Source organism: Theropithecus gelada, chromosome 16, assembly GCF_003255815.1.
Source record: "Theropithecus gelada isolate Dixy chromosome 16, Tgel_1.0, whole genome shotgun sequence".
Lineage (NCBI taxonomy): Eukaryota > Metazoa > Chordata > Mammalia > Primates > Cercopithecidae > Theropithecus > Theropithecus gelada.
The window spans coordinates 43,534,798-43,546,220 of NC_037684.1; the positions used below are offsets into that span (position 1 = coordinate 43,534,798).

An 11,423-nucleotide genomic window follows, 5' to 3' on the forward strand; every position below is an offset into this window, starting at 1 on the left:
AGAGAAGGTGCTGAACACATATTTAGTGATGAATTTCCCTGGTTCGTTCCAAGGGGTCTTTATGTCAGGAATAGTATTTATTCATACTGCATTTTCTATGCAATAGAGAGGCAAGATTCCCTAAAGTCCCCCCATTATACTCCCTTCATCCCACCTAGCACAGGTAGACTGTGTAAAACCCATATTCTAATAGTTACTAAGCTATTAAAATTGGCTACAATACTTCTTTTGTTTGTTTGTTTTGTGTAGGAGTAACTCAAGATGACTTTGATGTTGCAGTTTTAAATTTCACTTTGACTTGAGCTGGGAAATCCATTGACCTATTATACCATAGATGCTAAAAATGTTGAGAGCTGCATATTCTGCCTTGATCTTTTCAAGACTGAATTTGGAAGGAGAAAAATTATTTTGCCTAAGGACGTCTGTGAAAGTATCAGGAAAACACTGACAAGCCAGAGAGAAGGGTTCAGTTGTAGTGTGCTCCCTTTAAGAGGGAAACGAGATTAGCAACTTTGGCACATTTTTGGGACTCTATTCAGAAGGAAAGAGAAGAGCTGCCAGTGTCAAAAAAAAAAAAAAAAAAAAAAAAAAAAGGATAGATGTTATGAGACAAAGGCAGAGGCAATTTTACACCTTTCTGAAAGCTTACCTGGGAGTAGTTTTAGCTCCACTGAGGTTAAGAAAGATGCATTTTTTTTTCTTTTCTTTCAAGACTAAAGCTGGAGCTAGGGGGAAATGGGTTTAATGTGAAGTAGTGCCCCTGTCAGTTCTGTTTGTCCTGGGAAGTACACAAGGAAAAGAAGCCTCCGTGGAAGGGAGAGGAAGCACCAGGTGCTGAAGGTGAGGGATTACCTATTACAACAGTAACAATTACGAAAGTTACATTATGATATGAAAGTAGAAACTCTTTATTGCATCCTTCTTTTAAGGAAAAACCTGATTTAAACAGTTAGGAAGCTTATGACTGCTAGACACATATCTGAATTGTATTTTGCCTTTTCATATTAGCAATTACTTTGTTTTCTAAATACCCTCATGCAAGAAGAGTTCACAAAAATAAAGCAGATTTTTTTTTTTATATCAGGTCAGAAAAGTTAGTGAGGCATCATTTGGGATAATCACAGTGTTTACTCAAGCCTTATTCATATATAAAAATGTTATTTTCTCTAATTGCATATTTTGCCTCTATAATGACTGGTTGAATTCTAAACTGAAATGAGTAATCAATACTGTGCCGCTGATGTTCAGATGAAGTAGTAGCTATTTTAGATGTATGACACTGCTCCAAATTTGGCAAGTTTCTATGAAGGTGGACATCAAAAGCTAAAAAGTGTGTTTTTGTTGTTGTTGTTGTTTAGGTTCTAACTGGAAACCCAAACCAAGAAATAGCAACACATCTAGAATTCTTACTACTACAAAATTCACCTGGATCCCTAAGGGCACAGCAAAGAATGAGCTATTACGGCAGCAGCTATCATATTGTCAATGTGGATGCAAAATACCCAGGCTACCCACCAGAGCACATTATAGCTGAGAAGAGAAGAGCAAGAAGACGATTGCTTCACAAAGATGGCAGCTGTAATGTCTACTTCAAGCACATTTTTGGAGAATGGGGAAGCTATGTGGTTGACATCTTCACCACTCTTGTGGACACTAAGTGGCGCCATATGTTTGTGATATTTTCTTTATCTTATATTCTCTCATGGTTGATATTTGGCTCTGTCTTTTGGCTCATAGCCCTTCATCATGGCGATCTATTAAATGATCCAGACATCACACCTTGTGTTGACAACGTCCATTCTTTCACAGGGGCCTTTTTGTTCTCCCTTGAGACCCAAACCACCATAGGATATGGTTATCGCTGTGTTACTGAAGAATGCTCTGTGGCCGTGCTCATGGTGATCCTCCAGTCCATCTTAAGTTGCATCATAAATACCTTTATCATTGGAGCTGCCTTGGCCAAAATGGCAACTGCTCGAAAGAGAGCCCAAACCATTCGTTTCAGCTACTTTGCACTTATAGGCATGAGGGATGGGAAGCTTTGCCTCATGTGGCGCATTGGTGATTTTCGGCCAAACCACGTGGTAGAAGGAACAGTTAGAGCCCAACTTCTCCGCTACACAGAAGACAGTGAAGGGAGGATGACAATGGCATTTAAAGACCTCAAATTAGTCAATGACCAAATCATCCTGGTCACCCCGGTAACTATTGTCCATGAAATTGACCACGAGAGCCCTCTGTATGCCCTTGACCGCAAAGCAGTAGCCAAAGATAACTTTGAGATTTTGGTGACATTTATCTATACTGGTGATTCCACTGGAACATCCCACCAATCTAGAAGCTCCTATGTTCCCCGAGAAATTCTCTGGGGCCATAGGTTTAATGATGTCTTGGAAGTTAAGAGGAAGTATTACAAAGTGAACTGCTTACAGTTTGAAGGGAGTGTGGAAGTATATGCCCCCTTTTGCAGTGCCAAGCAGTTGGACTGGAAAGACCAGCAGCTCCACATAGAAAAGGCACCGCCAGTTCGAGGATCCTGCACATCAGACACCAAGGCGAGACGAAGGTCATTTAGTGCCGTTGCCATTGTCAGCAGCTGTGAAAATCCTGAGGAAACCACCACTTCTGCCGCACATGAGTATAGGGAAACACCTTATCAGAAAGCTCTCCTGACTTTAAACAGAATCTCTGTGGAATCCCAAATGTAGTCCTAAATTGTGATTATGAGGGCTACCACTAAATCATTTTATCTTCCAGCCAATCACCGTAGGCAAGTCGTTGTAAACATGGCCTTTTTGAAAGTGTTATAGCTATGTTTTGTGATGATGCTGGGTAAGTAGAGTAAGTTAAACTTGGTAAAAGATAATCTAAAAATTCCATAGTTCTCGATTATTAAAATTTTTCTTGTTAGCCAATTTTGTGTTAAGAATGCTATTAAGAAGCCTAATTGATTGAAATGTATCTTTTTTATTATCTTATATACTTGTATCTTCAGTTGGAGGTGTAGTATTCAAATATGGGGATATGAAGGCAGGAAGGAGGCTAGAATAAATAAAAATGAAAAGACAAGTAAGACAGCATAAATAATACATTTTTAAATATGTCAACATTGATAATACAATGAAGGTTTGCTATAAAAAGTATGATATCTAACCAAGATAGGCAAAAGATGCATTCAGTAAGCTGTAATGTTGAGAAATGTAACTGTGAAATCAGCTCACCAGTTCAAGTCACTTGGTTTGCCACTTGGATGGTCTTCATTTCAGCGAGCATAGCTAGTGGCTGTAAGAAATTGTCCATGCCACCAATTCCACTGCCACTTGCCCAGGTAGTGATCAATGAGAGCTAGAAGCGATTTTTTCTCTAACCGATGAGGCAGAAGAAAAGTTAACAGTATTTAGAGCAGCATTTCTCTCTTAAAGTCTCTGGTTGACTCCAACAAATGGAGACCAGAAATAAGGCAACCATAACCTTGCTAGGTTCTCTGAGAAGGGGAGGTTCTATGTTCATGTCCCACCTTCTTCCAGGACATGACCAAAGGACAGGATCATATAGATGAGGTGAGGGGATGGTTAGCAGCGAGAAACATTCTCAGACCCTTGGAGAGAAACTGTTGCTAGCTTGCTAGTACCGAAAGATTGCAACTTTGGCTGCTACATAAAGGATAGAACTTTTTTGGGGGGAGGGTGGGGAGGGAGATACTTCTTTGTGCCCAGAAGCAGTTATGTATGCTTCTAATCTTGGTTACTGTACAAGACACAAATGACTCAAGTTGTGGATTGCAGGAAACTGTTTTATTGAACTTGGAACAACCATTTAAATGAAGGATTTTGTGAGATAGAATTCAATTAAAGTGATTTTAATGCACAGTAAGTGGATAATCTGAGTACAATGAAATTTCTTAAATTTTGTAACATGAGATAAAGTTGTATACTCTACTTTCATGTTAAAAGATGTTAGTCATGATTACTTTAAGCCCACACCCACTGGCCTATGAGTAAAGAGTCACTTTAAACTTTATAAATCAAACAAATATTAGGTACATTCAGAATTCTTTGTGTTTTGTGTCGGTTTTACATTGTTGCTGCACTGGCAATAAGTATGTGGCACAGTTTTTATTATTTATTTCATTTAAATACACACACACAGACACACACACCCAGTTTTTGCTTTTTCTGGAAAATCTTTCTTTCTTTCTCTCTCAATTTAAATTAAAACACACAAGTGAATGAACCAAATTACATAGTCCAGGATTATAAGTAAAAGTAAAATATATAGGTATAGGTAGATAGAGTGCCTTTCTGTTTCTTTTCTGTTTTTTTTTCTTTTTTTGTTTTTCTTTCCTTTTTTCCCTCCTCCCCCATCCTTCCCTTTCTCCTTCCTTTTCCCTCGTGGTTTTTTTTTTTTTTTTGGCCTGGGAGTAATAAAGTTACTTTTTAAATTCACATGTGCAATCTTTTATTCCTGTTGTTTTATGGATAAGAGATTTGTTCAGGTCAAAAGTTGCAAAACTGTTCTGAAGCTTAATATTAGAGACCCAAGTAAGATGATTTTTAGTCCTGCTTGAGGAATGCACACTCCATTTAAAAAATTATGCACACCGTAGATTTGGATTGTACAGCAGCAATTACTTGGCTAAATTAGAGTACTGCAATCTTGTAAGTAGAAAACAGTCACCATGACAATAGACAAAAACACTTAAAAATTTTTTAGCTTGTTTTACCTTTGACCTACATCTAGTTTCATGTCACCTTGCTTTGCTTTGTTGAGTCCGCTACTGCTAATGTTTGCCTTGTCAATATCAGAATGGGGCATCAATGTCCCGTGAAATACATTTTGTTGTGCTCTGAGCCTCTATAATCAAATGCTTGTACTCAGAAGAGAATGTAAAATCAGCATTTCTATGTGATATTTATCTCTAATTATCTGTGTAATTTTATAACATACTTGACAACCCCAGTGAGTTACTTAATAATAAAGATCTTAATGCAAAAAGTGTGTACATATACCTATATTTTCAGTGGTATAAGGTATCTTTGCTGACGCAGTCAGCATTGGGTACAGTGCACCAAAAATAAGAATGCTGCTTCGTATAAATAGAACATAGGCAGCATTGTAAAGCATTTTTATGGTTTTTTTTTAAAAGCTTGTAGAACAGGTATATCTGAAGTAAAAGTTGGTGGTTTTTGTAAGTATCACGAGCAGATTCTATGTAAAATGGCAATTCTAGTTTCAAATGCCCTACCAATAATGAGAAGTTGGGTGAGTATTTTTTCTTATGCCATCTACTTTTTCCCCCAAAATGAAATTATTCAGTGAGGTTAATTAGATAAAAAACAAATTGTAGCATCAAGGTATTGCTCCACTGTGTGCCCTGGTTTCTGAACAGGGCTCTGGAGAAGTGAGTAAGACTAGGGAGAGAGAAGAAAATATTATTTTCATGTGCCACCAGATTAGTGAGTATTATCAACTGATTTACGCATAGATTTAATCCCCACAATAACATAGTAAGCTGGATATTTTAAATTTCCATTTCATCGACTCTCCAATCATCTTCTTTTCCCTAACAAATTCCTAATTGGAAAACAATGTGTTCAGGTTTAAAAAAAAAAAAAAAATTACAGCTGTATTTCCAGTCCCGATGCAGGTTGCTGGAGGGTAGGGTTAACTGGCATAGTTCTGGCACATGAGATGTTAGCAGGAATCTTTGGGTGCGGCTTTTATGAAAGCTTTTAAGCTGACTTGGCTGGCAGATGCCCTGTTCCTCTCCCTGCTCACCCTTCTTTCCATCTGGACTTCTAACTTGGTAGCTTATGTTCTTGAAGCCACCTTGTAAGAATGCAAATCAAGGACACCCCTACAAGGGAAACTAGAAAGGTAGGAAAGACTGCAGCCTTAGATTGCATATCTCCAGACGTCTTTTTCATGAGTGAAAATAAATATGATTTATAATTGACACCGTGAGCAATATATCTAAGGGAAATTATCCAGGAAACAAGGCTGGTAGGAAAAAAAAAAATGATGCACAACTTAGGTCCAACTTGTGCTTGTCCATGACAGTTGATGAAGTCAATCACTGTGGAAATAGCTAGCTAGCTTGCTTGCTTTCTTTTTCTTTCTTTCTTTCTCTTTCTTTCCTTCCTTCCTTCCATCCCTCCTTCCTTCCTTCCTTCTTTCTTTCTTTCTTTCTACCTTGATAAAAGGATTAACCAGGCCTCCTGCTCTTTTGCTTCTTTCTTCCCCCCAACATAATTACATTCTGTGTTTTATTGGGACTTTCACTAAGGGTGAATGGTCTAAAATCCACAGAAACCTCAATAAAGCAGGCACTGCACAAGTTGGGCAAAAAAATCAAACTCCGCTAATACTGTCTCAGGCCCTCTATCCCTTACCGAGACCAAACTGCATCCATTTAGCATATTTGAGAGGATTTCAAATACACACAGAGGAATCCAGATTTTTCTTTAAATATTTGTATTTCCTAATTTCTGAGTTGGCCAGGACATGTGCTGAGTAGATTCTCTGGGCCACTTTTATGTAAATTATTAGGCACCAGATTCTACTCAGTTTAATATATTCTATCTATGAGTCTCATCGGTTACAAGCCTTGATTCTTCTGTTGTGAATGTTCTGCAAGGCGTGTGCAAAGTCCTGTGTCTTTTAGGGTAAGATTTGCCTGTGGATATCTAGAAGCCACGCCTATTCACCCTGGGTACTCTATAAATCACAAAGCCCTGACTCAATTCTAAAATCAGCGTGGCCTCTCTCTCTCTCACTTTCATTTTTAAAGGAGCAGTATGACCCAGGCTCCCGAGAAGAGAGCTTTTGGCTCCACATGTAAAATGCAAGTTGGCGTCAACACAGAACACACAGACAGATTATGCAGCAGGGAAGTGCTTGGTAAATTCTTTTCAAATGTTGCCCTAGACAGGAGGTCTTTGAAAGCAAAAGCTAGTAACCGAAATTCAGTTCAGATAAATCTGTGGGCAGACAGCAAGTAAGGTCCCTGAGAAGGGGCATTTTCCTAAAAAGACATAATCATAATGCTGCCCAGAAATCACCCTTGGTCTGCATTACTTTGTAGCTTTTCTTCAATCAGAAAAACCTTATCTACCAGTAAATTCCCAAGTGTTTCTTTCACTGCTCTTGGTTTCCTAAAGCAACTGAACGCACTCCTCTTACGACTGTGCGGTTGGGTCATGAGATTTGGCTTGGAGTAAGCAGCCTCTTGCCTCATCCTGCCACCCTGTGCTGCTTTCCTTGGAAATGTCCAAACTTGTGGTTTGGGATTCTCTGTGCGGAGTTTGGAGACTTACGTCGACACCTCTACATGTTTTGAAATTCGATAGATTCAGTTGCTGAGCACCTAGAAGGGACAGTAGAAAAAAACAAAAATAAAGTGAATAAAATAAACTATAGCCTTTTGCTCTTGGATCTCGCTGATTTATTCTACTTTCTAAATACTGTAACGTAAAAGGATACCATGTCCAGGGTCTGTCTGCTGTCCCAAGATAAAGCAGCTGGACTGAGATGGAGAGTCTTCCAAATAAATAAGGCGATCTGTGCTGGATAATCACTCATCTCAGGCCTGGAATGGAAACTCTGGGGACACTTCAGGCTGCAGAGAAACAGGTTAATTATTTAAAGTATTTCAGCAAGCCCGAAGGATGAAAACTCAAACAAATAGATTAAGTCTTGCTAAATTACATAGCCAATGAATGCTATTTTTTTTTTTCTTCCTCTATGCTATCATTTACCACAGGGGCCTATAAAAGGTCTTTAATCACTGTCTAAGTAACTTGAACTTGAGATAGAAAGGGCCCCTGGAGATGTAGTCACTGTGAAAACTTCTTTACAGCAAGTTATCAGAAATCTTCAAATTTCCACATAAAATACTTCAGTCACATGCGATACTGTGGTTAAATGCCCTTTATTTGAATTAGAAGCACATGTTGAAGATCAATTATTTATTGTGCTGCTGGTTGATTCTTTCTGACATTAGTTGGCCTGGGGAAGGGAGGCCAGTCATAGGGGCCGGGATAAGGACAGAGCTAACCTCTGCTAGCCGCCAATTCCAGAACAAAAGATTTTTAGTATCTCAGGAGGACATCAGCTCATTTAATCAGATCCCTTTTTATGTAGGAGGAAACCTCCAACTCGGGAGTTATCTGCCTAAAGAGTGACACACATGGAGGGACAGAAGAAGAAAACACAATTACCAGGGACCAACCTGGGGCAACAAGCAGACTTGGTGCTGCCCAAGGTGGAAATATTGCTATTTTTTAATCAGTAAATAGCACCAATGATCATTTCAAGCCAGTATTTTCTAGAAGTACTATTGATCATTAAGTATTTAAAGAAGTGGCAGACACAGTGGCTCACGCCTGTAATCCTAACACTTCGGGAGGCCGAGGTAGGTGGATTACCTGAAGTCAGGAGTTTGAGACCAGCCTGGCCAACATGGTTGTGAAACCCCGTCTCTACTAAAAAATACAAAATTAGCTGTCTGTGGGGGCATGCACCTGTAATTCCAGCCACCCAGGAGGCTAAGGCAGGAAAATTGCTGGAACCCAGGAAGCAGAGGCTGCAGTGAGCCGAGACCACGCCACTGCACTCCAGCCTGAGCAAGACTCCGTCTCAAAAAAAAAAAAAAAAAAAAAAGTATTTAGAGAAGCTGGGAAAGCAAAGGAAAAAAGAAAAACAAATGTGGGAGGCAGCTGCTAAGAGCCTTGATAAAGGAAGATAAACGTCTTCAAAATGTGCACAAACAATGATTGACTAAAAGAAAAAAAAAAGCTCGCACCTTTTCAGGGAAATGCTAATGTACAGTGAGGCACACCTATGTACACTGATTTATTGCCACCAAGCCTTTTACCTTGGAAGCAGAAATATTTAGTCTTTTGGCAGGGCCAGCCTAAAAGAATAAGCAAACACAAGGAGCAACAGGGTTTTTTTGTTTGTTTGATTTTTTTTTTTTTTTTTTTTTGGAGCAACGGAGATTTTTGGTGGTGGTGTTTTCATTTTTATCATTAAATGGACGTACTCCCTTCTTGAAACAAGTGCTATGAAGAAAATAGCCCAACCTGAGGGAATCACACAGACTTGGGCTGGGTATAGCTGCTTATTAACTACGCCACCTGGAGCAACTGAGCTGCTGTCTCTGATTCTCAGTTTCCTTAGCTATAGATTTCCTTTCTGTATTAAGCTACAAATTTAAGGGTGCAGAATTAAGAATCAAATGCCTTGTTTGAATTCTAGTTCTACTACTTTCTTTTTTAAAAATTAATTATTATTATTGTTATTTTATTTTTTCTGAGATGGAGTCTCACTCTGTCACCCAGTCTAGAGTGCAGTGGTGCGATCTTGGCTCTCTGCAACCTCCACCTCCCAGGTTCAAGCGATTCTTCCGCCTCAGTCTCCCAAGTAGCTGAGATTACAGGTGGGCGCCACCACACCCAGCTAATTTTTTTGTATTTTTGGTAGAGATGGAGTTTTGCCATGTTGGTCAGGTTGGTCTTGAACTCCTGACCTCGGGTGATCCACCTGCCTCGGCCTCCCAAAGTGCTGAGATTACAGGTGTGAGCCACCAAGCCCAGCCTAGTTCTACTACTTTCTTACTGTGTCACTTTGGGCAATTTACTTAACCTCTCTGGGCCCAAGTTTTCTCAACTGTGAAGTAAAGAAAGTAACAGTACCCACCTTACAATTGTTAAAAGGGTTAGTGAGAAAATATTTATATGATCCTTAGAAGAATGCCTAGCACATAATGAATGCTAATACACTGTAGGCAATTAATACTGCCAGCAGCAAACTCATCTCTTTTGGTGTTTCATAATTTACATTCCTTAACTTTTAACATTGACCTAATCAAAAAAAAAAACCAAAAAATTAAAAAGGAAAAATCATGCAATGGTTTAGTAGAAGAAATATGAATTATTCCCAATCCAAGTGTAAATGGTTTCTGTACTAGCTGACCAAAATTACTTTGGATGATTTACATCATACATCCTTTCCATTGTGGGAGGCATGAACATTCAGTAAAATACAGTTTTGAGAATAAAATACTACTCTACTCAGATACACCTAAGGCTTAGTGAACAGCACCAAACAGAGGAAAAATCAAACTGCATATAATACAGGATAATCCTCCCGCATTATCTACTTACTGGGCATTAAATTAAAGCCATTTCCAAAAGTACTTAACTGCTTCATATCATAATAACATGTGTTATTCTCAAACTGTTCAACATGTTCCAGTTAAATTGGAGGGGTCCTGAGAGGAGCAGGCTTATCATCCCAAAATAATATATCACTACTCAACTAAGCTGCTACTCACTGAACTTGAAAAACCTCACTGGCCTGTGATGTGCTGGTGGATCCCACAGAGCTTTTCAAAAACTGCTCAGAAGACAGAACCACATCTCATGATGGGAAAGAAGAGGTGTGTTGAGCACATTTGAGATGGGAGAAGAACGATTCATTTTTTTCTCTAATGTATGACATACGTTTGTAGGAAGATCATGATTAAATCAGGCAGAAGTGGATTCAGATTCCTTTTTTAAAGGTGTGCCCCTTGGCAGCTGTATGAACTTGGGTAATTTTCTAATTGTCATTGAGCCTTAGTTTCTTTGTGAGTGTAAATGGAGTTAATCATATTTACCTGTGGGCTTTCTCCGTCCATGTTGTGCTGCTTACAACAAAATACCACCAACCGAATAACTTGTAATAAGCAGCAATTTATTGACTCTCAGTTCTGGAGGCTGGGAAGTCTAAGATTGAGGGATAGCCTCCTAGTTGTGTCATCCCATGGTAGAAGGTGGAAACACAAGAAAGGGCAATAGAGAGAGAGGAAAGGTGACAAAATCTCCCTTTTACAACGAATCCACTCCTGTGATAAAGGCGTTAGTCCACTCATGAAGGCAGAGCCTCCATGGCCTCATCACCTCTCTAAGGTTTCACCTCGTAATACTGTTACAATGGCAATTCAATTCCCACATGCGTTTTGGAGGAAACAAACATTCAAACTATATTACGGGCTAATTGCAAAGAGTATATTAGGATACCCTTACACACAAACGCATATATATGAATATGAACATACCTATAAATATATGTGTGTATGCTAATATACATGTATATATGTGTATGTATAGACAGACACACATCCAACTATCTGGCAGATAGGAGTTATTCAGTAAATGAATATTCTCTGTTTTCTTCCATATATATTATATCAAGGTATTATGGAAAATAGGGAAAATAATCCATAAATATCAAGGTATTTTAGAGGAATTTGAAAGCCAAAGCATTATTAGCAGTAGGATAGTAATGCTCTACTGATTATCACAATTTTAAAAAATATCTTATGTTTTCATCTTGATATGGAGGTTAATGTATGAGATCATATTCTCCTCCTGCACCCA

At 38.8% G+C, this 11,423-nt stretch overlaps 1 protein-coding gene across 1 annotated transcript; it reads left to right on the forward strand.

The window, feature by feature from the left end:
- Positions 1-1,352: 1,352 nt before the first annotated feature.
- On the forward strand, positions 1,353-3,528 carry KCNJ16 (potassium voltage-gated channel subfamily J member 16). The gene has a single exon (XM_025363149.1). It carries the CDS (start codon positions 1,452-1,454, stop codon positions 2,706-2,708), a length of 1,257 nt encoding a protein of 418 aa, XP_025218934.1. The 5' UTR covers positions 1,353-1,451; the 3' UTR covers positions 2,709-3,528.
- Positions 3,529-11,423: the final 7,895 nt, after the last annotated feature.